A 25,749-nucleotide genomic window follows, 5' to 3' on the forward strand; every position below is an offset into this window, starting at 1 on the left:
ATACTATTTTATTTCACCATGACACAATTGAAATTGTTCCAAATGAAAAGGTTCTTGTACTTTCCACGCCACTGATTTCAGAGGCGAATCTTAAAATCAGTATTTCAGTGGCGGACTCACTTTTGCATGCGTTGGCGTTGCGGCCCTCGGCGGGTCTCCATGGCATGTCGTTGTAGAAGTCTTCACAGCGCTCACAGTTCAAACCTTTCGTGTTGTGATTACACACACACTTGCCGTGAACCTGCAACCACCGATTGAGGGAGCGTTAGGACTCATTCTGAGAGAGATGTCGATTTTAGAAGGCAAAAAACCAAATCTGTTTGTTCGGCGAATGCGCACCATTCCTTCTATATCATCCCTGATGCCGTCGATTGGGGCGCACTCTGAGGCGTGGCCATAGCAAAAGCAATTTCCACGCACAACCAGCTCGTAAATAGCGTAGTAATACTTTTCTTTGATTTCAGGTCTGGGATCCAGCAGGTTGTCTCCCAGTGTGTGAAGTTTGGTGAAATTCACCCTCAGGTTGGTGATTTTCAGCTGGTCTGTTGAGCAAAAACAAAACGGACATGAAATTATGGTTCAATTAAACTGGACATGGAACTGAACCGGATCATTTCATGTACTGGACTGGTCGTCAAGGTGGTGATAAACAAAAGTCCCTATTGGGCGATACCATGCACACATGAGTGAGTGCACAACAACCCCCACTGGAGGAGGTGAGGGCAAACAGAGCATGACAGAGCTGAGTGCGTGGCATTCGCACCAAAAAAAGTTAAGAATCTGATTTGTCCTTTGAACTAGTTAGTTCACATAAAGTGTGGGAGAATTGACTTGAAATCCCGAATGAAGTGAAATTTACTCCCCTTATCAGCACCATGTCTGACCAAAGTGTATCAACAAAAATTGTTGAGGTGTAATAATCCATTCAGGGTCTGCAAAGCAAGCAAGAGAATATTTACATTCTGTACGGAAAACATGGGATGTAAAATATAAATATAAAGCCAATACGGACTTGTTCTTCTACACCAAACCTTGCTTTAGACCAGGGGTCTCAAACTCAATTTACCTGGGGGCTCCTGGAGCGAGGGTCACAGCACAGTTATTGATTGGTTGAAGGTCAGAAACCATGTGTTTGTGGTGGCCATTTAATATGAAATTAAATAAATAAAAAAAATTTATAACCTTTGAAAAGTTCGGCTAGCGGCTAGCACGGCGCTAACGCTAACACAAACACGTACACATAAAACTTCGCTTGTGTGTATGTAATCATGCCAGCTCCATGTTAGCGTCTTGCACTCATTTTCACTGTTCTTGTGCGTGTGTAACGTCAGGTCTGGTGCTTCAGAGCACCCGGCTCCGGTGACAGCCACACTGACGTGTTGTTTATCTGTTTAAATGTGTATTTAGCAGCACTGACGAAGGCAGTTGTTTCCATCTGTGTTTTACATGTGTATTTAAGCTGGTGTGGGACACTGTGGGCAGAAGTCACGTTGGGCTTTCGTTCCAGTGTTCCGAAGCTGTCGGCCTTCGAATGAGACAGATCTAACTATTTAGCATGGTGGTAGTGCTAACACATACAGCATCCATATCAAACTAGCTTGGGCCGCACTAACCTTAAACTTTCATATCAAGGCGGGGAACCCTTCAAAATAAGATTCCTCAACCCGGTCAAGGCTGCACTCCAACCATTGATGGTGCCATTTCCACGTGGCCTTATTTCGATTGCCTCCTTGAACCATCTTTTGAATTTATTGCTTTCTGATATGATGACTTTCCCCTTCTCCCAGTCCATGATGCGATTATTTCGTCTGCAGTGCACTGTTATGGCTAATTTCTTGTTTTCCTGTTCTGCTTATTGCTTTTGTGTTGTAGTATAATATTATACCCCTAATTAAAGCAATCCGCAGACAAGATGAATGTCATAGCGCTGGTTTTGAGCAATGCCGGGCCCAACGTGATGCATGGACTAACCTGCTGAGTGAGTCAATATTCGGCTTGAGAGGAAGCTTAGGAGTCATCACTTGGGTCACTTAATTGCAGCTAAATATTGTACGAGAAGACAAAAGCAGCTCATGCATTGAACTTGAATGTTCTGTTTTAGGGGAGAAACTCCCATGTTGCGGACGACGTTAACATGAGGTCCAAGACAATTACTCATTGTGGGGCACAAACAACTGATTTTGCCATGTGTGCACAAAGGCATGGTTCACACAGCCAGGAAGCGCAGATGTCGTGTGGTGCAGATGGGTCAAAAGAACTCCTTATGTCGCTTCCAAGTTGGTTGACGTCTGATTGATGGTGATTTCAGCTGCGTTCATTCAACCAACCATTTGGGATCAGAAATCATTTATAATTTCGTCCCAGAAGAGACATTTGGCAGGGAGGGAGAGGATGAGCAGCTAAGACAGTATGTCACAGTGTGTCTCGCCAGCTATCTTGTGTCAGACAGTGTTTGATCATGTTCATGTTTCGACATGGAACAATGAGCAATTGGTGGAAATTTGATGAATTTGATAACATCTGAAAGCGGCCCAGAGGGAGACCTACTCTGGATGTTTGGGCTGTATGGATCCTCAATCCTGATGGCTGGATCCAACACCCTGTAGATGACCTAGACCAGGAACAAACATTTCATGCACAATTTACTATGAAAGTTGGAAACAGTAAACATAAACTTTTTAAAATTAAGAATTTTGAAGATATTTTGAGTTCATGAAACATAAGTTGTTTTTTTTGTTTTTTTAGGCCACAGCTATCCGATGATAAGCAAATCCCAATTAAAAATATAACAAATGAAATCCAGTGTGATTCCTTACTCACTTCTCCCTCTGTGGATGGCTCGATGTCGGAATAACGCGATTCGCAGATAACATCGTTGATGCTGTGCAGAGCACCCTGGGATACACCAGGGAAGTTGGCGGCGCAGTCATGGGAAAAATAACGGTAGATCTGCCACGTGCGACCAAAATCGGCCGAACGCTCAATCAGCAAGGCTGCCGGACGGAATGTCTGCCAGGAAAAAAAAAAAGAAAAAGAAAATCATGATTTTTTTTCTTTTTTTTTGGTGGGGGGGTGCAAAGTATTTTGAAGTTACCTTGAAAGTCATAATGAGGTGAGTGAAATGAAACTCCGCCTCCAGGTCCAATTGGATATTTACATTTGACTTTCCTGCAAAATAGAGAGAGGTATATACGTGTCTCCATTTTTTATCAGCGCAGAGATTATAGTTGTTTCATACCGCAGTATTTGTACCTATTTTTCAGAAAATCATTCTAACCGATAAAAGATTAGTGCCTCAATAACGATATCCTGTCAGAAGATAAACCTTGAACATTTAAAAAGGTGGAGACGTTTCTGGAACGAACAATTAATTTAGTGGGCATGTCTATCATGAGGAGACTCAGGGCTGGGGCTGCAAGGGCCCATTAGTTGCTGTTGGCACCTTTAATGACCCCCAAATTGTGTGCCAATCCAGTGAAGGGATAATAAGAATTTCCCATTACCACATTTATATACAGTATTTTGAGAGTGTGAAATAAATTTGCAAAAAATCCCTTTTAATAATAAAGGCGCTTTTTTTTTTTTAATCATTAATATTCATCATCAATATGAATATATTCATCATGCTTCTCACGGTTGTCCTAACGTTATCTTAAATCTGGTGGACGTAAAAATTCATTCTTGCCACAGTTCACTTGACTAAAGATTATCCCCCCCGGATGGTCTACAATGAAAGGTGAATCATACTCAGCCTCTAATCAACGGCTGACAAGCACAGGAAAGGAAAAGTCGGAAAAGGAAGGAGGAAGGGTGCGACACAGCTCCATGGAGGGTAAAAGGTGGGGAGAGAGAGAGAGAGAGAGAGAGAGAGAGAGAGAGAGAGAGAGAGAGAGAAAGAGAGAAAGAATTCCATTTTAATGTACATATTCAGTTTTAATGGAAAATATGCGCACAGAGGATAATCCCCCCCCCCTTTCCACCCCCCCCTGCAAGTATGCATACTAACACAGTCAATGACCTTTCAAGCCAGTGAGTGAAACCACTATAGACATGGAGAAGCTGCCACGTTGTCATGGAGATGCAGAAGCATCTGTGACTAAAAATAACCACAGTTCTTCTCTTTCCTCCTCTGTGCGATTCCGTTTTATTCCGGCTCAGGCGATGGTGCCATACGGCTGGGGACAATGAGGTACCGTTTTCGGACTGCCACCATGACTTCTTGCGATGAGGCTTGAAGGTGGTGATCACGTTCTCTATGCGGTGATTGATGGTGTTGTAGACGGGGTCGTAAGGCCGTCTGGAGTCACAGTCGAAACATTTCTTCTCCTCCTGCATTGAGGTTGAAGGGTCGAAAGGTGAGAGCAAGTCACCCAAAAAAAAAAAAAAAAACTGACATGGGCGTCATATCGACCAATATTTTTTCTATGAGGTAGAAGTTACGAAAGGTATTTATGAAGCATGTCTGCCTCAAACTTTCAAGTTTTCTCAACCGTGTGAGTGAGAATAATGCTCTTGAGTGCTTCTAATAGTGATGTATATTTGTGAAATGTCAACTCCAGACACAATCACGCACCCAAACTCACCTGCAGGTGACTGACAATGCAGTAGGGCTCCTTCCTCCTCATGCCGCACGTGGATGAGGCCTTCAGGTTCTTCTCTCGTCCAACCAGCAGGTCCCCCGTTGCCGGGTAACAGCTGCCATGGGCACATCCGTGGTTGCGGTCGGGCTCCTGGCCGGCAGCTGCAGCCAAGACTGAAGGTAGATGAGAGGGAGGGCGGCAGGAAATGAATCACAGTGCACAGGAAGCAGCAGAGCAGAACATGATTGCCGGATAGCAACACAATCCACCTTTTTAATACGACTGACTTTTTTTTTCTTCAAAGAAACTCTTTTAATGGCATTCTATACATTTCCTGTCGAACTTGAATACAAATCACTGATGGCGTTGTGGTAACCTTGCCTGATTTCAGTATGTGCTCTGAGATTGACTAGCGAGCAGTCCAGGGTGTAGTTTGCCTTTTGCCCAAAGTCAGCTGGGATAAGCTCCAGCTCACCTGCATCCCTGAACAGGATAAGCCGTATAGAAAACAGATGGATTGATTTTTATGAACGATGTAAATGTGCAAATTGCAGTCGAGATGACATATTTCAATTGAACACGTTGAGACGCTGATATCGTTATTGAACCTGATCGTCTTTTGTGCTTATGTGGGATCAACATTGGGTAATTTATTTCCAAAATGTGAAGCTATAGTAAACTTTACCGTGTAAATTGTGATGCCTCACATGTCAGAGTTACAACAAAATGACAACTTTACAAATGTTATTTTTGTGATTGCGTTACTTTTCTAACACGCTAATTTCAATACCATTCAGGTACCGTTCAGTTGCAGGATGACACCAATCCTGCAACTGAAAGCAGCTTCACCTCCTCTTTTTTTTTTTGTTTAATTTTGCAGGTGACAAATGTTTGGGCCTATTTTTACATAAGAGAAGGAGAGCAATGGTGTGACACACTACTGTAAGCACAGCGGTGTGACTGCACCGTCGTGCTATGCGCGGGATTAAGTTAAAATAAAACCTTTCAGACTTTTGTGACAACCCGTAGCAGGCGGCTGACTTTTTTTTTTCATCTGTCTCCATGCTACAGGCACAAGTTTGACTGCATGATGTTATGAGGGAAATTTGCGAGAGTAGAGTGGAGACCCATGGGTCGTTCTGTCAAGTCTACAGCAAGACCGCAGCAGGTGGTTCTAATCCGTGCTCCATTATGTGACCATTCTGAATGGAAATATGTTACAGTGGAAGCTTGAAGGGATCAAATATCATCAAGATAAATGAATACATAGATGATGGCGAAAATGAGACCTCCGGGCAGTTGTTTCCACATAAAGAATTCATTTTTAAAGAGACGAAACTGACCCAAATTGGCACTCAGAGGAGCACAGACCTCCATGTCTAAATTGTGTTATTCATGCATCAGTGTCTTAGAAACTAACACAATGGTTAAAAAAAATAAAATAAAAAAAGGAGGAGGCAGGGGCCGTGTTCTGGACCAGGAGAAGGCACACTAATCAGATAATTAGAGATTGATCGATTGAGTGAGTGTTGATTAATTGCGGATGCCCCCGCCCCCACCCCCAAGGTGGATGCCTGGTGATGGTTTCGAGAGGATTAGGAAAATGTGGAAATATCTCATTTAGCAAACGTCATTGGAAATGTGTGTCAAATCAGCTTTAATAATGTCCACTCAAATACCAAACGCAGTTTCTCCCACCCCAAAGTTAAGAGTCTGGGTGTCATCCTCGACAGCACGCTAGCTAATCCAAGATCACCTCAGTGTTGTTACTTGACCAGACAATTTTCATCCATCCATTCATAAATTTTTTTGATCCGCTTTATCCTCACAAGGGTCGCGGGGCGTGCTGGAGCCTATACCAGCTGTCTTCGGGCAGTAGGCGGGGGACACCCTGAACCGGTTGCCAGCCAATCGCAGGGCACACAGAGACGAACAACCATCCGCGGGCACACTCACATCTATGGACAATTTGGAGTGTTCAATCAGCATGCATGTCAACCTGCCATGCATGTTTTTTGGAATGTGGGAGGAAACCAGAGTACCCAGAGAAAACCCACGCAGGCACATGGAGAACATGCAAACTCCACACAGGAAGGCCGGAGTTGGAATCGAATCTGGTACCTCTGCACTGTGAGGTCGATGCGCTAACAACTGGACCACCGGGCCGCAGTGACTATTTCCCATACACCAAAAGCAATTCTTGTTCACTCTAGGATTATATCCCACATGGAGTGCGACAACTGTAAAACCGACACCATCCAGGAATCCCTCCTATTCTCATGCAGCATCACTGGCTCCCGCTAAGCTATCAAATGCATCGCTTCCAAGCTCAATTCCAAGCTCAAACTTTTACACTCTTGCACGACAACAACTGAAGCCAACTGAAAAGCATCGCTTTCAAGCTCAATCATCTTTCAATGTTTTACACTCTTGCACGACAACAACTGAAGCCAACTGCTGTAAGCAGGGCTGAAATTGACATAAATTAATTGAAAATGTATGCTTGGCGGTCGACCAGATGATCCATCTGATTTAAAAATCTTCAACATACTCCAACATACTGGACTAAAATGAGTTGTATCGAAACCGGTTCCACTCAGAAGCTGGAATCTAATTTGAGAGTTGGAATGGGTCAACTCTCTTTCCTTCCTCGGAGCAGGTTCCACCCTCCCACAAAGCTCTGTTGAAGTCAGCGGGGGAATACGTAATCTGCTGAACAGATTTATAAATGGCACGGAGCCTCCTGGATGGAAGTAATTACCAACAAAAGCAGTGAGTGATACGAGTCGAGCCAGAGGTGCGGGACTCCACTTATCTTTTATCTGACAGTTCGGAAGTGAGTCGACATCTGCTCCGCAAATAACTGATACACACACACTCAAATGTTTGTGTGTGTGTGTGTGTGTGCGTGTGTGTGTGTGTGTGTGTGTGTGTGCGTGTGCAAAGAAGCAGAGAGAGAATTAGAGGGAGTGAAACAGACGTATACTGTATCTTGTCACATTTATCTCTCTACGTTTCTGTCTGTGATTGTGTAAACCTTTCACGGTCTCCATGTCTCACTTTTGACCTGAAAAAGTCCTTTCATGAATGATCAGTTGTGTACATTTTGCAAATCCTAGCCCCGCACTGTTTTCCAGGAAAGGACAGACCAATTTTTCATGCTAGTGATTAGATGTTGTTTTTTTCCCCCCTCGTTGGTTGATTTTTTTTTTTTGCAAATCCTAGCCCCGCACTGTTTTCCAGGAAAGGACAGACCAATTTTTCATGCTAGTGATTGGATGTTGTTTTTTTCCCCCCTCTTTGGTTGATTTTTTTTTAATGTATTTAGTTTTATCATTCTCATAATCATGTTAAGGGAATTTTTATTGACATTTTCCATTGATTTTCAATGAAATGGTTTTGCGTCCCTTTAAACTGGTAACTAGCTGTTGCTACAGCGAATTGAGGTATTAAATTAAGATTTTTTTTTCAAAAGTGTTCCTTTCTGAACAGAAAAAGAACAAGACGAAGAAAAAAAAAACTTTAGAGCATGAGTTCCTGATCTGGATAATTTTCAAATTCAATCTGAATTTGATCCCATTAGCATCTTCTTATTTTTTTCTATTACTTAAATGCATTGGTTTTTGCACTCTTCTCTCAAAACAAGTATTTATTAAATTAACATATACAACTATGTGGGGAAAAATGGCTTTGACGTTCAGCTCAGAGTCAGCGCGAGTGTGAACATTGGAAATGAAAGGTCACAGGGAAGTACTTTGGATTAAATACAGTACGGCAGGTTATCTTTCCTCCCCCTTCTGCACCCATACATGGAGAGAGAAGGCACGGAGGAATGCCGGATGACAGCTGAGCAAGGAGCCGCCGTGTCTGTGTATGAGAGGCTCGAAGATCACTCGCCACTGCTGTCAATTAGTCCGCAAGAGCAGGAAATACACTATTAGTGCTGTCACACTGCTGTGGACTACTTTTTAATACAGGCAATTAATCATGAAAGTGGGATTCAAGTCAAATAAATCTTTACGATATGTTCTGTGCCTTGTAATTGTGGAATGTGAAGTCAGTCGCAAAGTCCACCTGTTTTCACCCGTCGCTGTCTACTGAAAATGACATCACAGTACCTCAGGGCTCAGGTAACGCCCATCGCGGCTGACATGATTTCTCGGTTTGGTCATGTGACACTTGCAGGCTGAGCCCTGAAGCACTGTGATGTCATTTTCAGTGCGCAACAAGTGGCAGTAACAAGGCAAAACGTCAGCCCCCCTGAGATGGATTTATCTGCTTAATTCATGTTCCGCGCATGCAATATTAATCAGAATGCCGTGTTTCGGCGAATGAGGGTATATTCCATGTTCAACCCTTTCATGGACCCTGTAACCTGATAACATGATAACATAACCGCTGTCCCTGGAAGGGTTACGTCATTTCGTGAACATCGTTAAGTGTAGCTACTAAGAAGAGAGATTGTGTGATTGACAGACCCTCTCTCAAATCCACTCAGGATGAATGAAGAAAAACTCCCATTGACACACGTCCAATTTATATCTAGTTGCAGATGCACTCCATATTTAGTTCAATTCTCAATCCATCTGCATCACAACAAGTACAGCTACCGTGTGGATGATTGCAATTGATTTCCAAAAGAAAGCAACGGCAGGAAAACTGTCAGTCAGACGGGATGGCAAAGGGGGATTTAGAGAGGGGCGTGTCCTGGAGGGGAAGTGGCATCATCATGACACATTTCGAGAGGTCTGGCCAAACCCCGAGAATGGAAAAGACAAACTATGTACTGCCCCCATCAAGTAAACAATGTCTGCAACTAAACTGTAATTAAAGGGTTACAATAAGGTGGACATCTAATGAAGGTAAATGATGGCAGAGAACAGAAAAAGGCCTCGATTGATCTTCTAGCTGCAGCCTTTGCCGTCAGGTAACAGAGAAAAGTCAACATCCTTCTCCTGGCTAATCAACACACGTGCTCACTGCGTGTAGCTTCTATTTGTTCAGCATTTAGCGAAAGGATGACTGAGTCCCTACCAAACAACCGGCTGCTCTCCTCCTCGTCACAATCCCGCCTGGATGCCGCATCCCTCTAAGCAGCTTGCACTCCTCCTTTCTTCCTTGCTGTTTACTCATTTCTGTCATCCTCCGCACGCATCCTCATTGCGCAAGCGGTGTGTAGAGTGTTATATTCCAAACCACTACTTACAGGACATCGGCAGGTTACATACTCGGAAAAACAGCACAGACAGCGGCTGTCAACAGGCATTCAACCGGCCCGGAAAAGACGAGCCGTTCAGGAAACATCACGAAATACCGAGATTCCCAATGGCCACCATGCCCCTGATAGTCATACAAAGTGTGTTTAGCATTGACTCCCACTACTATTCCCCACATGTTCAAGAAGAAATTGTTCCATCCTACTGCAACACCAATGAAGTTTATTAAAAAAATAAAATAAAATAAAAATATCAAGTGCATTTTAACTTGACCATCTCAGGTGGACCACAGACAGTCAGATAAGCTTTAATATATTTATGCTTGCTGTCGTCTGGGTTTTTTTTTTTCCTCCACGAGATCCATTCTTTCAAAGTGCACAAATTGCAATAAGTTTTCCATCCCAGTTCTAGATTATAACACGTACTTTAATTATTATTATTATTTTTAACTGCATTCCATCCAACAGTGGGCTCTTTCGAAAGGCTTCCACAGCAGCCTAGCACCCTTACATGCAAACAAAAGGTCCATTTGTCCATTTGGACCATTCTTGTGTACCTTTTGTAAATCTGAGCAGTACTTATTTTTAAGTTCAACTTGGAACCCTACAGGGTAAATCACAAAAATCTGTCCTTGAGAGCGCCCCCCCCCCCGCGTGTCTTTTGAAAAATAACCACTCGAGCAGTGGTTCTTAACATTGTTACAGGTACCGAACCCAACCAATTCATATGCACATTCACCGAACTCTTCATTAGTGAAAAATAAAAATATGATTATTTTATTATTTTTTTGACAAATTCAAGACATAAAAAGAACACATGTATTAAAAACAGAAAAAAAGTCAACACAATTATCATAAGTATAAAGTATACGTTTTTTAATTGAGAGCGATTGCAAAAGTCACCATGTTGGCAAAAGTGCCTTCGCTCTTGTCATCTAGCTCCTCTCTGGTAGCAGCCTCATTTTTAGTGGAAGCAGTGTGCATCAACATGTGACGATAAACATTTATTTCGTATGAATTTGGTTAAGAACCCTTCTTTTAACCCTTTCATGCACTGTGTCACCCAATAACATGATAAACTGTCCACTGTAGTGACCGCTGTCCCTGAAAGGGTTAATCACACGAATATGTTGGTTGAAACAAATATATTCTTTGGAAAGAATTTCAGGGTGAACAATTGGGTTCAATTGCGGGTAGGATAAAGAGGGTGCCCGTGGAAAAATGTCTCACTTGTAAGGGCTCCCTGAACCTCTGTTCTAAAAGGGTGCTAGCGTGAAAGTGCTCGAGGAGAACGCTTGACTGCGGATGCGTGAAAGGCAAAGAAAGCGGGCTTGATGGTAACGTTGATCATGTGCATTGGGAGGGCCACGCTCCTCTGCCCACCTGTTGCAGATGATACAACATGCTTCTCCTTTCAGACGTCTCGCCCACGACACGGGAATGCGCTTTGCGTCTTCCAGCTGTCTCCATGTGCCTGCTAATCTGACACGGTGTGTCACGGCAGCATCTGGGCCCGCTCACTGAGAGACTATGTTAGACTTCCAGACAGAGTCGAACAGTCTCAAATCCAGCAACAGCTGAGGGGAACAACAGTCAACGCCAGGCCAAGAACATTTGGATGCATCCTTGACAACAGCCAAGCCTGTAGGTCCAGTGCGATTTTCTGTCATTCAACCCAAATGTTTGGATAAGACACAGTTTAAAACGCGCAAAACTCCTGAGTTTCAATCACTGTCGTGCAAGACCTCACTTTTGCAAGCATCAACTTGGCAGGGCTTTGCTTTTTACTGTGCTTTTTTGATTGCAGCTCCAACAAGGGATGCTAAAAGAATTACAACCTGAGCAGAAGCAGAACGTACACCGGACGTTAGGGGACTCGCATTCAAAGATGACTCCAGCATTACCAGATGTGTTGTCACACATCACCAAACTTGTCACATGCAAATACAGAACACTCCCAACAAGTCATAGTCCCATTCATCCCATCACTGAACGTGAAGTGAACCAATGCCGCCTGCACGGACGTCAACCAAATAAACCACGATACCATCAGTAACTCGCGGATCTCCAAACTCCATAATATTCCACTCCAACATTCCTTGTAGCTGGAAGTAATGAGCAATAAGCATTATTTGTGTTCTGTAGACAAAATGCAAACATTTATGAAAACATTGCTGCTCAACAAACACATGCTCGTGAGCCAATGACATCACAGGATGGACGCACCTAAACTCAACTCAACACATGGGTTACGTTTTTTTTTTTTTTTCTTTTGGGATTTAGTAGATAATGCAGGTAGAAAGGGTGGGTTGCGCCGTTGTGGGCGTGAACACATCTGACTTACTTCCTGGACAATGAAAGTGTCTCTTCTTATTCCATTTAAACTCAGTGCAGTCGAGGTGCGTACAGCCTTTGACATTGTGGAAGCAGAAATGAACTCGCGGAAATCCATGCAGAAGATCGAAGAACGCAAATTACGTTTATAAGGAATTGCAAACAGACCTCCATGGGTGGAAAATTAGTTCGCTAGGGCAATCACAGATCACTACTGTGAAGTGGGCATTTGGAGACCGCCTTCCACTGCGATCATTCATACCCATATGGGCGTGACCTCTCACATAGTGGGCAATGATAATAAAAATGGATTCAATGAATTGATTTCTACATATTGACTAAAATACAATGACATCTACCACACATACATGTATCAGAGGAGCGCAGAATTTGTTTGCCCACGGCGCAATCAAATTAATCAAAATCATGTTCCATCAGCTGCACCAGAACTTAGACCTGCTTTCACCTGGTCGAAAGTCTTTTCTACTTTCTGTCACTAAATTGTCAGATGCGCAGGGGGCATGTAAAAGAAAAATCCCTCAGTCTGCCAGAACACCCGGCATGGTGTACAATTACGAAAATTAAGTGGCGTCAGTTTTACGCCGAGCCCATGTGCGCTGTCTACGAAAATAGAGTCCTATGTTGTAAAAAAAAAAAAAAAAAAGGTGCTTATTAAGAGCGTTAAAGGCCATGAGATGAAAGTGATTAGAATGATCGTATCTCAAAAGGACCAGCTACTGACCACAAACTAAAGAGAGCAAATGACGAGGCACACATGGCCGCCAGATGTTTGCTTCGGCTTTTCGGTCAACGGCGCTTGCAGGTTGGCTTCACTGTCCATGCTAATTAGAGGCCTGATGACCAAAATGTGGTGCGGCTGAGAGGAGACAGCTCAGAGAAAACCCACAGTACATCAGGGACTTGTCAAAGTTTATTTGGAGTCTGTGTTTGTTGTCATTTTTTTTAATGTAGTTAAAAAAAATTTAAAAAAAAAAACGAAAGCAAAATTTAGAAGAACCGTCGAGCTACGATAATTATTCTTAATGCTTAAAATGTTCTACCAAATAAGTGAAACAAAGCTGTTTTTTTCCCTCCTAAAATATATTTTCTTACATTACGTCATGCAAGGTAAAACAATACTGACCTCATTCAATTCTATATGTCAAAGTCAATTTTTACCTATCACAGCCGGAGAAAATGGGCAACATCATTTTTCAATCTGTTTTATTTAGCGTTTTCTCATGAGAATTTAGTAAGATGTGGGACCAAAAAAAAAAAAAAAAAGATACAGCTGCATAGTTTGGCCACAAAAGCACTTTTTTTGGCCATCATTTCATAGGACTTAGTATAAGGGCACGGCATTTTCACATCACTAATTCATGAGACGGCAGCAGGCTGAACTATTGGTAAGCATGTCTGCCTCAGTCGAGAAGTTCTTTGCTCAGATCTTGGCTCAGTCAGGTCTGACTGTGCGGAGTTGTTCTCTTCCACATTTCAGAAAAACCCACATTTGGGTAATAGATCCAAATATGATTGTGAATGGTTGTTTATCCACATTTAAATGTGTGCAATGATTTACCCCACTTCTTGCCCAAAGTTGGCTCGGATAAGCTCACGCTCACCTCTTTACTCAAATGAATTTATTATCCTTCATAACATGCAGGCATCTGCCAAGGTTTAAACACTGGTCAAGTGTGAGACTGAGATGAGGAACACACAACTGTGAAGCCAGTGAAAAAGGCCAAGTAAGTTGAGCTAAATACTGTTCGGATCAAGTCTTGCGGCAGGCGGTAATGAGCAATCAATGTTTGCCAACGGCCATCCATCCAAGGAGGGGAAAAGACTAAGGAGCCATGTCATTGGCCTTAAAAAAAAAAAACAATACAATAAATAAAAATAAAAACATTGAGATATGCGGGAAAAAAAAACTTTTTGAGTTTGATCAAATCTAAGCATTTCGCCAGACCAACATAAGAAGCGGCAGCAAGGATACTGTCGATTTGCTCTTTTCATTATAACCGTCACAGCAAAGCGAAAAAGCATCTCGAGCGCCAACGCACTTGAATGACCATCGATGGATTCATGAACAGGGATGGAGGATACGACTTCCGAGTAGATGTTACAATACACTGTTAGAATAAATATCACAGGGGTGCTCGGGAATTCTAATGTCAATATCATGCAAATATAGATGACCTCGAACATACGTGACAGCTGGCTCATGTTCACAAGCTTTGTCCAGTGTGTGTGTGTGTGTGTGTGTGTGTGTGTGTGTGTGTGTGTGTGTGCGTGTGTGTGTGTGAGTGAGAGATCCAATTCCCTCCTGACAATATCGCAATGCAATTGCACCTTCTCTGAAATTAGATAATTCGAATTCTCAAGTTCCCAAGGTGTTTAAGAGGGCTGTTTTACGCAGCCTGTCATTACCATTAGGCCGGGGGATTTGCGGCAGAAATAAAAGACTCGGAAAATAAAATGTCAAGGGGCAGAGAGTGTGGAAATAACATTGAGACTCTTCCAAGAGGAAAAAACAACAACAAAAAAAAAGACCAGAACGTTCCGATTTAAAGTAACTACAGGGGCACGTCTCAAATCGAAAGTTGACACTTTTTTTGTGATGCCATCACAGATGGCAGCGGGGACATCAGTGAAGAAAATACTGTCATTTGCTTTGCCTGAAATCCAGACACACACACACACACACACACACACACACACACACACACACACACACACACACACACATGTACTCAGACTCTCAAATGCACACTCTAAAATTTTCATATTGTGTAAAGAGAAAAACCGAATTATAATGAGTCCAACACAGGACTGTTTGCCGAGCCAATCGAGTCCACAAACAACATTTGGTTGTCTAAATTCCTGATCGATTGCACTTCAAGAAAACTCCTTTTGTATTTGTCACCTTGCTACCACGAGAAGTCAAATGTTCTCTGGGTTAGAATGTCAAACGCTACCCCCCGGCCCCCGCGCGCCTCCCCGAGTAGGACATCAGTAATCCTTCGGTTCGGCCGGTCGGGCCTTTGTTTTTAATGAGGCCAGATCCATTTCTCATTTCATCCTCCCCCACCTTTATCTCCACCTCCACTTTTCAGACAGAAAAGCTCCAACTGACAAAAACCCAACTGATCGAGCCTTTCATATAAACCAACCTGTTCCCTCTCTCTGCCCTCCCTTTTGCACCCACCCCAAAGGCCCAGCCCCCTTGTTCTTTGTTTCCAAATTCTATCTAAGCCTTTCTTGCTCTTTTTACTTTTTCCTGCCCTTCTCTCTCTCTCGCCCCTCTCTCTCTCTAGCTGCTGCTTTGTGGGCTTTGCCGCACCATTGTTCCGATATCTACACATTTCCGGAGGCTGTCGCTAACAAAAGGCCACTGAGACACACTCCCAAACTCCCATTGCCTTAAACCCGCCTTCACCTGCGAGAGTTGCGAGAGCGCGCGCGCGCGCGCGCACACACACACACACACACACACACACACACACACACACACACACACACACACACACACACACACACACACACAAAATGGCTCGAAGCCGAGAACCCCCATGTCCTTACACTCGTCAACGTGCAGGAAAAGTTGAATTAACCAGGATTTGCCTTGCCTCAAATCCACTTTGATGTGCCCTTCACAAACACGCAAGCAAGCCCACACGCACGATACTCACAATACACACACACATTGACAGTACAGACCGCGCGTGCGCACACACACACACACACACACAAATTCACTCATCCCAAAGAAATGCAAATGCAGAAAGGGGAAAAGTGACAACGAGGGGACACCACCGGTGTTTTTGTCCAAGTGAAACACGCACACGTACATGCACAAAGAGGCCAAAACACCAATTAACGTCTGTGACCCCCGAGGGTTTGGAAATGAGTCATCCGCCTTGCCCCGAAAGGCATCGCAAGTCTTCATCCCCAGCTGTCTGTCATTGTGTCTCATGACGGTGTGGGATGTTTAAACCCCCAAATTCTCCACCGCCATTTCCTTCGTCCGCTTTTCCTCTCAGCTTTTCTTCACAAGCGATTCGGGATTCCAAACTAAGCTTGCAATTGTTGCTCAAGGGCACCTCAGCGGCGACTTTGTGACAAATGCTGGGGGCATCCCTTTGCCCACATCCTTATGCTAATTGGGGGTGGGGATCGATTGTGGGGGTCTTTGGTCGCAGGGCACATTCTAAAGCACTCAATCGTGACCTCCGCTCTTCATGTTGTAAAAAAAGAAAAAAAAAAACAAGCACTCCCCACCTTCTTGTGTCTTCCCTCTCAAAGAAAATCACAATTAGAAAAAATACGTAAATAAATACAAATCATATGGGATATGAGGAACACTTTGACAGCATTGGGATGTGAAGACTGCGACATATCAAAAGGGTCTGGCTGCTCAGTACAATATGAATAATATAAATATAAATAATCAAAAATTGCGGAATTAATACATAATTACGTGTGTGTGTTTCACTGCATGTGCCACATGCATGGATCTGCTAACCAAATTGATACCAGCTCGGTGACGGATGCCTCCGTGTGTGAATTCACAATCAAACTTTGAATCTCTTTTTCTTCTCATGGTCATAGTTGCTTGCTCACCTCAAAACTCAGTTGTAACTAAGGCCAACTCAGAATTGGCCATTAGTAGAAAATGGACACCATGCAATAATTGATCCTTTAGGTATTTTGACAAAAGCATAAAAGGCAATTGCTTTTAGTCAGACCCGGGAACAGTTTTTAATTCTAAATGCAGAGTGTGACTCCTTTAAAAACGTCGGTACTATTTATGACGTTTGAATGTTGTCAACAGTTGACAAATTTTCCGATGTGAAAAACAAGTCAAGTGGACTTACACACTTTGTAAGAGTCAAGCTTCACTCTACGTCAATTTATCGAAGTTAAAGTTAGAGGAGTTCATGGTTCTTATGTTCGATGGTGGTTAACTTATTTTCACACCTGTACAACATCGAGGGCACATTAAAATGTGATTGAAAACGTTGCCGTACAGTAAAGAGAGTTTTTAATGATGGAAAGTGTTTGACAATTTTGAAGCAGCGTGAGCACCATTATATCCAGATGAGCTGGCGGATTTGCGACGAGGCACGCGCCAAAAATGCCGAGCCCAACAGCAGCAGCACGCTGTCCATAAAAGGCAGACATGCTGGATGGCATCTTACTGACAATAATATTTTGTGAGAACATTCAACCATTAGCCGGTTTCTTGTCTGAAAATGTGTAAATCTGAGAACTGGATTTTTGCGCAGCTTTCTTATTTTCTGGATTTCGTAGATATTGATACATTTTCAGCCTTTTCGTGCAAAACGTCATGGGACGGACACACACAAACACGTGTGCATTGCGATAGGTATTGTAATTGTGTGTTTGCGGATTCAGCTGGGGTATTTTAAGAGGACCGTAAAGAGGAGGGACGCCACCCACAGAGGTCTTTGTCATCAATCTCAACCAAGCAGCTATTATACATTAATAGTTCAGCCACACGTAACCGGATAGTTATGATGAATAGTAAGAAAGATTGGCAACACTGACCTTGACATTTTTTCCTTGCTTGAATCTGTTGAATTTATTAACACACTTGGAGGCTATTTTCCCCCCCACATGTGAAAGTTTGAAGAAACAACCCTCAGTTGAACGCACACTACTAAAATAATTAGCTTGTGTAAATCAAAAATAATTATGACGGTGCTATTGTTGAAAAGGCAAAATATTTGATCCAGCTCTTTCTTGTATTAGATATGATAAAAAAATTCTAAATGGTCATAAAATTATGGCTGGTTAGTGCACATATTTGATTAAGTGATATTGAAAGCTGAATATAGTTCACTGCAATGTGTTTTATTTGCAAAAGAATTCTTGGAAAGGACCCTCATTAATAAGCAAATATTGTACAATGATTGCTTAAAGCACAGGTGTCAAAGTCAAGCCCCGGGGGCCAGATCTGGCCCGCCACATCATTTTATGTGACCCGCGAAAGCCAATCAAACATGGCAACTTCCATGATGCTTGCCAAAACATATAGCAAAATTTAAAATTCTCATATGTAATAAATAAGAGAGACATTTTCAGCATTTTGTTGTTGCTAAAAACCTCATGACAGTAACTTAAACAATAGCTGCATAAACTGTTACTCTTGACTTCTTTATCTGATTTCAGGGAAATTGTAACTAAAATGTGGCCCGTGACGAAAATGGGTTTGACAGCCCTGAAATGATGCCCTGTGATTGACTGGCCACCAGTCCTGGGTGTGTCCCAACGCCAAAGTCTATACCCTGGACTGGTTGCAAGTCAATCGCAGGACACAGATTGTAACCGGCAAACAACCATTCAAATCACATTCACACTCATGACCTATTAAGAGTCTTAAATGAACGTGCATCTTTTTGGAATCTGGAGGGCCCACACAGATGTTCCAACCCTGATCTCCTGAGATTGTGAGGCAGACTTACGAACCACGTGCCCGTGTATGAACGCTTTGCGAAAATGTCTCTTTTTGTGGACTTTACATTCGTTTAGGCAAATGATTTGTCTGTCCAAAATGTTTCCGCATACAGAAAACAGAACGATGCACGAGGGAAGTGGAGGGAGGGTTGGGCTTTTAGTAGTTATTTTATTATTAGAAAAATACGTTGTTTGAAATGTTTGTCTTTTGTATTTTCATTTACAAAAATACAAATTCATATGATGAAGTCATTATTAACCGAGGGCCGCATACGGGAAAAAAAGGGATGTGAGGGGACACGAAAAATAACTTCAATTTACAGTTTGCCGAGGAAAACATTTAACTTAAAATTATATTTATCTTCACTTTTTAGTTCCAAGACTGGGCCAATAGAAAAACAAGTTTTCAATGGTGCCCTTGCCAGACTTTGGATCCCTGAAAATTAATTGTCAAAAAGACAAACGGTGACTCGAAAGTGGCCCTCTGCCTTCTGCGCATGTACGGTGTGCGCCCCAGCCCCATAAATGCTGCTTAAATGATCTGGCTTGTTTGGAACATTTGACTTGTTTTTGTGCAGCCAACATGAACGAGTTCATGTGTAGCCCTCCAGTGACCTGAAGACAATCATTAATGCCTCGGCAAGTCCACCACTGGATGACTTCTGAAAGATTTCTTAAGGATCAAAAACCAAGCCTGGACTTCAAAAGGTGCGGGCGTGCAGTGCACTCACCGCAGACCAACACGAACAGTGACGCTTGCATCTCACAGCCGCACACAGACAACCTGCGGGAGAAAGTTGGAAACTTCAGCAACCGCACCGCATGTCTTTGAAATACTTTGACCTACTAGTTAGAAAAAAATAAATACATATATTGATATTCCAAGAGCACGCGACGAGTCTTTCAATAGGACGTCTTGATTTTATTTCCACCGAATTTGTGTGCGAGTGGGTTAAAAAAATACTAAATGGTTCCAATTTACGTACGGTCATTAAACGCCACAGGGAAGCGGACACTCACCGCGGTGATTCCGTTCAGATGTGCGCTCCGGTATCGGTGTCCGAACCCACTGCTCGTCCTTCGGGTCCACTTGCTCCGAAACTGTGGGACACAACAAGAGGCGCTTACGTCGCTTTGCTCCAGTGGGGAGCGAAACTTTTCTGCTCCTGCGCGTGGAAAAACCCGGGTTGGAGTCCTACTGGAAGGGAGCAAAGCACAGACTGGGAGGGAAGAGAAGCACGGGCGGTCCTTCCGTGGGGGCAGAAGGGGGGAAAAGTACTCATCACACACTTGAGTAAAATTAAAAGCACTCACACTCCGTTCTTAAGTACAAGCACAGATACTTGGATATGAAAAATAGTATAGATAATGATGTGCAATAGAGAGGGGGAAAATTATTTAACTTAACTTACAAAGTCTCTGAAAAGGACCTAGAATTAAAATAATAGACATGACAATAAGTGGGCGGCACTGTGGTCGATTTGTTAGCACGTCCACCTCACAGTGCAGAGGTCATGGATTTGATTCCGGGCTCCAGCCTTCCCGTGTGGAGTTTGTATGTTCTCATCGTGCCTGCGTAGGTTTTCTCAGCGTAGTCTATTTTTCTCCAGCATTCCAAAAACATGCATGGTAAAATAACTGATCACTGTAAATTGCCCTTAGGTGTGATTGTGAGCACGAATGGTTGTTCGTTGATGTGAGCCCTGCGATTGTCTGGCAACCAATTCAGGGTGTACCCCGCCAACTGCTCGAAGACATCTGGGAAAGACTCCAGCAGGCCCACGACCCTCGTGAGGATAAGCGGTTCAGAAAATGAATGGATGGATGAAACAAGGCCGAGTAAACTTTTTGGCCATAATTCCAAAATGCTCGTCACTATACCAACCATGATTTTGCTTTGAGACTGTTTTTTTTCTTCTTTTTTTCTGCTGCACATGAAGCCTTAGAGAATTTGGAAGGAATTATGAGCAGTTGGAAAGAGCAGTCATTCGTTAAAAAAAATGTACAGAATTTTACTAGTAAAAGAAAAAGTCAGCAAAAGCATAACGGTACTTAGTATCTTTATTTAGTGTGTCAACACAGGGCCTTTGCGAAGGCGTCGGGGGACATCAGCACTTTTGAGTCCTCTGATTAGTTCAGAGCGGCTCGTGTGAGATTCATTAAATGAAGCCGGCGGTGAAGGACTACAGTGTAGACGATTGAAAATTCATTTTCAAGGCGGACTTTTCCAAAACGGAAAAGAAAACCTGAGAAATCAGACAACGCCTGTAGCTGGCTGGCTCGTTTACCGGGTAAAGGATTTACTGTACTCACCACTTTTACAGTGTCAATAATGCTAATGTTGTGTCTTGTGAGTAAACAGGACATTACTTAATAACTTGACATCAGAACAAACTTTTCTCTCCATCTTTCCTCTGTTGGTTTCTTTATTTAGACTGTTTACCCCCGCAGGTGCCATTTAGAGGTCTTTGTGCATCCAAAACACAGATGCTCCCTTTGCGTCTCTGTAGGGGGTTTCTGTGAGAGTCTGAATCAGAGGTACTCCTTCAGCTGGAGGAGGGATGGAAGCAGGTGGAGGAGGAGGAGGAGGAGGTATGACAGAGGGCAGAGGTGGAGGAGGGAGGAAACAAGGAGGAGGAGGAGGTCGAGTAGACCCAACTGGGTTCCCTTTTTCGACCTTTTCTGTTTGTTTTTGCATGTTAACCTCGCCATTATGGATCCCGGAGAACCTGAGAAGCATCTCCATAGGAACAAATGACGCCATGGATCCTGCGTTCTGCACCGGTGTGGACAGCGTGTAGCCGAGGTGGGCATAGAAGTGCTGCTTATCGTGGGTGGTCAAGCACAATCGTTTGAACCCTTCCCTTTTAGCGAAAAGCTCAGTCTTCTTCATCAGAGTTCGCCCGTAGCCTTTGCCTCTCTCTGCCTTCGACACGACCACCGACTCCACAAACAGGCTGCCGCCGTGGCCTACGACTCTTGACAGCCGGGCGTGTCCAAGCACCTTCTCTACATTTCTGGGACCCCGCAGGAGAACCAGACAGATGGGGAAATCCGGGCAGGATTTCTGCAGCGAGTGGACGCGGGCGGTCTGGCTCCTGTGCCACTCGGAGTTGACCAGGTCAGCGCAGGGAAGCAACAGGTCCGGGCGCAGGTGGATCGGAATAACGTGGATCTCTTCTCCTGGCTCAGGTTCTGCTTGACTTTTTACTTGAATTTTATCATCCAACACTGAAGGCTCAGAGGCTGTCCGAAAATGAAGGTTCATATCGAGCCCGTCGCTGGTAACTGGCATTCCAGACTCAGCCCTGCGGTGATCATAGTTTAATTCAGGTTAGCCTTTATGCAGTGATAGGAAATGTCCATCCTGAAAAAACAATGGTTTTTAGAAACTAAAATGGTACCCTGACTGATGAATTTGTTTCAATGACAAAGGTTGCTAATAAAGGAAAAAAACAGCATTGTATTGGAAAATATTAAAGAAAGAGCATACAACATAGTTTGGAAGGAAATAAACTGGCTTTATAAAATATAATCAAGTCAAAAGTCGCACACACTGTAGTAATGGTGTTTTGGCATGTGCCTTAAGAAGCATGGCTTAGCGTTTGAGACGGGTTGGGCATAGGTGGAAATGTCTTCTCCATACTCTTTGGGTGTGTTTGACTGTTTTCATCATTCAACAAACGCCTCAAATTGCATCAACGACTGTCGCCCCCGCCCCCCCCCCACACACACACATACTTAAGTCTAATGATGGCATATCTGTAGCTTATTTGTAATTCAAATTCGCATTGCAACACAACAGAAAAATAAATCGCCCAAGCAATGGTTCACGCCTCGAAAAATGTGTAGGATAAGTCAAAGTACCATTGTACCGTATAACCAGGGGAAGCACACGATCTCAATGAAGCGTGATGCTGCCTATTCATATAAAATAGGTGGAAAAAGTATAACAGTGATTTTCAAGCACTGTCGCAACATTATTGCCACATAAAAAGTATTTTACCACAAATATCGCATCATTATTCTTCTATCCGTGTCAGCAACATATATCGACTGGCTGAAATATTAAACGGTCCTCCACTAGATGGAGAAGGTACAATTAAACGGTGTCGTCATTCCTTCAAGGTAATTGCTTTGTGTTTAACTTGATTTCACACTAACCAATGATGTGGGTAAATAAATGCGAGATCTTGCTTCATTATAGATATGCTTTGAGACTGTTGGTTATGTGCCACCAGATCTTTAGAATTTTAAAAGTGTCCCTTTACACATTAATGGCTTGCAAACACCGTTGAGTATAAATGGAGACCTAACTGTAGCTTCCCCTAGTGGACAATAGAGGCAAGCGGGTGTCGAGCTCATGGGGTGGGGTCAGACTATCAGATAATAGTTATACTCGTGCGCTGCATTCTTTCTAATGAGGACAGAGGACACTAGTAGTACATGGACGTTAAGATGGAGATCATAGCAATTATAAAAAATATAAATCAATATGCACGAATGACTTTTTGGAAAGCAGTGATACAAGGACGGTCTAGTTAAAACGACGATATCCAGTAGCATTATTTCTACTATTATTCTTCGAAAAGTATCAATTCTAATATAGCACGGAATTTTACTAGACGGGTTGAATGGTGAACTTAGAGGCCAAATTTCTTGTATTGGAAATCCGTAAAATTCGTCCCTCCTCGCTTGCCATTTTCCTAAAAACTAGAGGAAGTGACGAAAGGTAAAACTGAACGCTAGCGAGTGGTGCTAACTTTTCGTGTTGAATGTTGACATTTTCTTGAGCAAGATACGACACACGGTATTTTCCAGACTCCCGCTATAACGATACTTACATGTGTGTCGCTCGGTCGACAGTACGGGTAACTCCTGCTCCTGAAACAGCCGGCCAGCTGTGGGTTTTCCTGGCTTGTAGCGCTCATGAGAACTGCCAAACTGCTCCAGGAACAGCTTCATTACCAAAAATACTGCCATTACTCGAAGATAGAAACGTGTGGCCGGTGGCTCTTTCTGCTCACATGGTCCTCGTCTGCCATCATTCGCACGGGAGTGGTATTGCACATAAATGTAACAACGAGTACATGGAATGAATGCTTCAAAATACAGCACTGTATTCAATTAATATATACAAGATCCTCACTGGAATACATTGAACCGTTCGACATCATCTCATAACTTTGATTCCAAAAACAAATAATTTCCAACAGAACAACTGCAGTATTCAAAAATATTACGGAGACAACCGTTTTTTTTTTAACAAAAGTTTTCCTTTATTTTTTTTGTTGTTTTCTTTTCATCCAGGACAACTCATTTAGGATAATCGAGGAGAAATAAGCACTAATAATTTTTATTAGCTTTTCTTCTGTTTTTACAGAGATTAAGGGTGAAATTATCAATTGGTCAAAACAAAAAAATGAATATGATAGCAACACATTAATAATTAATTCAATACAATGAAGTGTGGCGTCAACGATAGAATAAAGTCAGAGAAATGGAGGATGTCACCACTTCCTCTGTGGTACTGTAATAACCACCAGCACTAACTGAACTCAACAACAGTCGATGAAGAAATGGAGTGCCCTCACATTGTTCTGCACCCCGGCCTATCAGGGAGAAAACACTTCTTTTTTTTTTTTAAATATATATATGTATATATATATATTTAAATAATATTTTATCAAAGCTTCTGTTTTTTTATCTTCATAAAATGTTTCTAAAACTTTAGTCTTCATTAAACTTTTTTTGCATTTTTTTAACTTTGTTTTTTGTTTTTTTAGTTTGTCAGCTCAATTTTGTGTTTTTGCAAATGTGGTTTTGTGTTGACTTAGTGTACCCACCTGTATCTGAGTGTGTGTCCTTGGCTGAGGCAACTCAGAGCTGTTAAAATGCTCTTGTGATAGTGAAGACTGCCATAGAAAGCGCGAGTGGTAATGCATTTTTGGAAAACATTGTGAATGGAGTGTGTGTGTGTGTGTGTGTGTGTGTGTTTGTGTGTGTGTGTTTATTCATTTGTTGCATGTCTGACCGCTGCTTTGCCTGCATACAGCCAAGACACTCGTGCTGAAAACTTGAATCTGATGTGAAAAAAAAAACAAGCGTGTGGCCTACCATCTGCATGTGTGTATATTTATCAGGGAGTGCATGTGTAAGTGAATATGCAGGTGGTCGTGTCAGTGTATGTGCAAAAAAAAAAAAATCAATTTTATTCCTTTCCATGTGAGCCAAATACAATCTCTCATGTTTAGACAGTATGGGTAAAGCTTATTATGCGTCTGTGTTGCCAGTGTGTGTGTGTGTGTGTGTGTGTGTGTGTGTGGTAGAAGGCACGGAGGGTGGAGTGGGAGGCTCAGTCTCTCAGGTCCATGCTCGAGCCGAACAGGGCCACCAGCTGCTCCTCGTAATGGGCGATGTTCCTCTTCATGATTTCTTTACAGGAGCCCAGGAGGCGCTCAAAGGCTTGCACGTCTATTACTGCAAGAAGGAGGAGTGCATCACGCGTGAGAGTGGACTCAACTCAGCTGCTAAAACATCGAGTCAAGCAACACATTAAGCATTTTGCGTCAGAACGAATTTGGTATGAGTTTGAATTAAATTAAATGGAATCCAACTCCTACTGAAACAGTACCTTGACTTGGATCCATGATGTCAGATTTTCCCCATTAAAATGAATTGAAATGCTATTAATCCATTTCAGCGTCCAAAAACACAATCATTGTGACACGTTAAAAAAACAAATATATTTATATAGCGTTGTAAAACTCAGAAAATATCAGGGGAGGCACCTCTATCATGTTACTTTATTTCTAAGCCTGCCTGACAAGAACTTTGGTTGTGTGGGTAGTGAATCCCTTTTAAAGAGAATAAATGAATGAATGACAATATATTGTAATGCAATAAATTAGCTATATTAGTGACAAAAGAGGGGAGTGGCGGAGAGTCACAATCCACAGCATTATTGAGATGTCAAAAGTCTTGATATTTGAACGACAACATCTGGTTCAATTTAGCAGGTGATTCGTCACAAACACATTTGCGCAGCTGTGGTTCAAATAATGCATTGCGTACTCCTCATAAAAGGATTGATATTGATCCCTTGAAAAGGCATTTATTGAGGCCATTAACTCTTGGGGGGGG

The 25,749-nt window shown here is 42.7% G+C and overlaps 3 protein-coding genes across 6 annotated transcripts in view; all 3 read right to left on the reverse strand.

Annotated features, from left to right (window-relative positions):
* The window catches only part of lamb2 (laminin, beta 2 (laminin S)), a 38,723-nt gene extending 18,637 nt beyond the window's left edge, over positions 1-20,086 (reverse strand). The window contains exons 1-9 of one of the 2 annotated variants that reach the window (XM_019863032.1): positions 19,627-20,086; positions 19,338-19,390; positions 4,584-4,753; positions 4,194-4,329; positions 3,095-3,168; positions 2,821-3,009; positions 2,548-2,611; positions 340-542; positions 121-241 (exon numbers count right to left, since the gene is read on the reverse strand). In XM_019863032.1, the coding sequence (XP_019718591.1) occupies positions 121-241; positions 340-542; positions 2,548-2,611; positions 2,821-3,009; positions 3,095-3,168; positions 4,194-4,329; positions 4,584-4,753; positions 19,338-19,368 (988 nt within the window). In that variant the 5' untranslated portion in view covers positions 19,369-19,390; positions 19,627-20,086. The remainder of the gene's footprint in view (positions 1-120; positions 242-339; positions 543-2,547; positions 2,612-2,820; positions 3,010-3,094; positions 3,169-4,193; positions 4,330-4,583; positions 4,754-19,337; positions 19,391-19,626) is intronic. The other variant, XM_019863033.1, reaches the window with a different exon arrangement.
* A 945-nt stretch (positions 20,087-21,031) lies between these two features.
* naa80 (N-alpha-acetyltransferase 80, NatH catalytic subunit) lies at positions 21,032-24,153 on the reverse strand. 3 transcript variants are annotated; one of them, XM_019863036.1, is made up of 2 exons: positions 23,452-24,153; positions 21,032-21,977 (listed from the first exon to the last, which is right to left on the reverse strand). In XM_019863036.1, the coding sequence occupies exon 2, from the start codon at positions 21,899-21,901 to the stop codon at positions 21,065-21,067; it is 837 nt and encodes a 278-aa protein (XP_019718595.1). In that variant the 5' UTR covers positions 21,902-21,977; positions 23,452-24,153; the 3' UTR covers positions 21,032-21,064. The 3 variants fall into 3 exon arrangements, with proteins under 3 accessions (XP_019718595.1, XP_019718594.1, XP_019718596.1); XM_019863035.1 differs by having other exon boundaries at positions 21,032-21,914; positions 23,451-24,153; XM_019863037.1 differs by having other exon boundaries at positions 21,032-21,917; positions 23,451-24,153.
* Positions 24,154-24,265: 112 nt separating this feature from the next.
* The window catches only part of prkar2aa (protein kinase, cAMP-dependent, regulatory, type II, alpha A), a 24,626-nt gene continuing 23,142 nt past the window's right edge, over positions 24,266-25,749 (reverse strand). Inside the window, exon 11 of the mRNA XM_019863034.1 lies at positions 24,266-25,086. Within this exon, the coding sequence (XP_019718593.1) occupies positions 24,962-25,086 (125 nt within the window). The 3' untranslated portion in view covers positions 24,266-24,961. The remainder of the gene's footprint in view (positions 25,087-25,749) is intronic.

Source organism: Hippocampus comes, unplaced genomic scaffold, assembly GCF_001891065.2.
Source record: "Hippocampus comes isolate QL1 unplaced genomic scaffold, H_comes_QL1_v1.1 scaffold1, whole genome shotgun sequence".
In the NCBI taxonomy this organism is placed as follows: domain Eukaryota; kingdom Metazoa; phylum Chordata; class Actinopteri; order Syngnathiformes; family Syngnathidae; genus Hippocampus; species Hippocampus comes.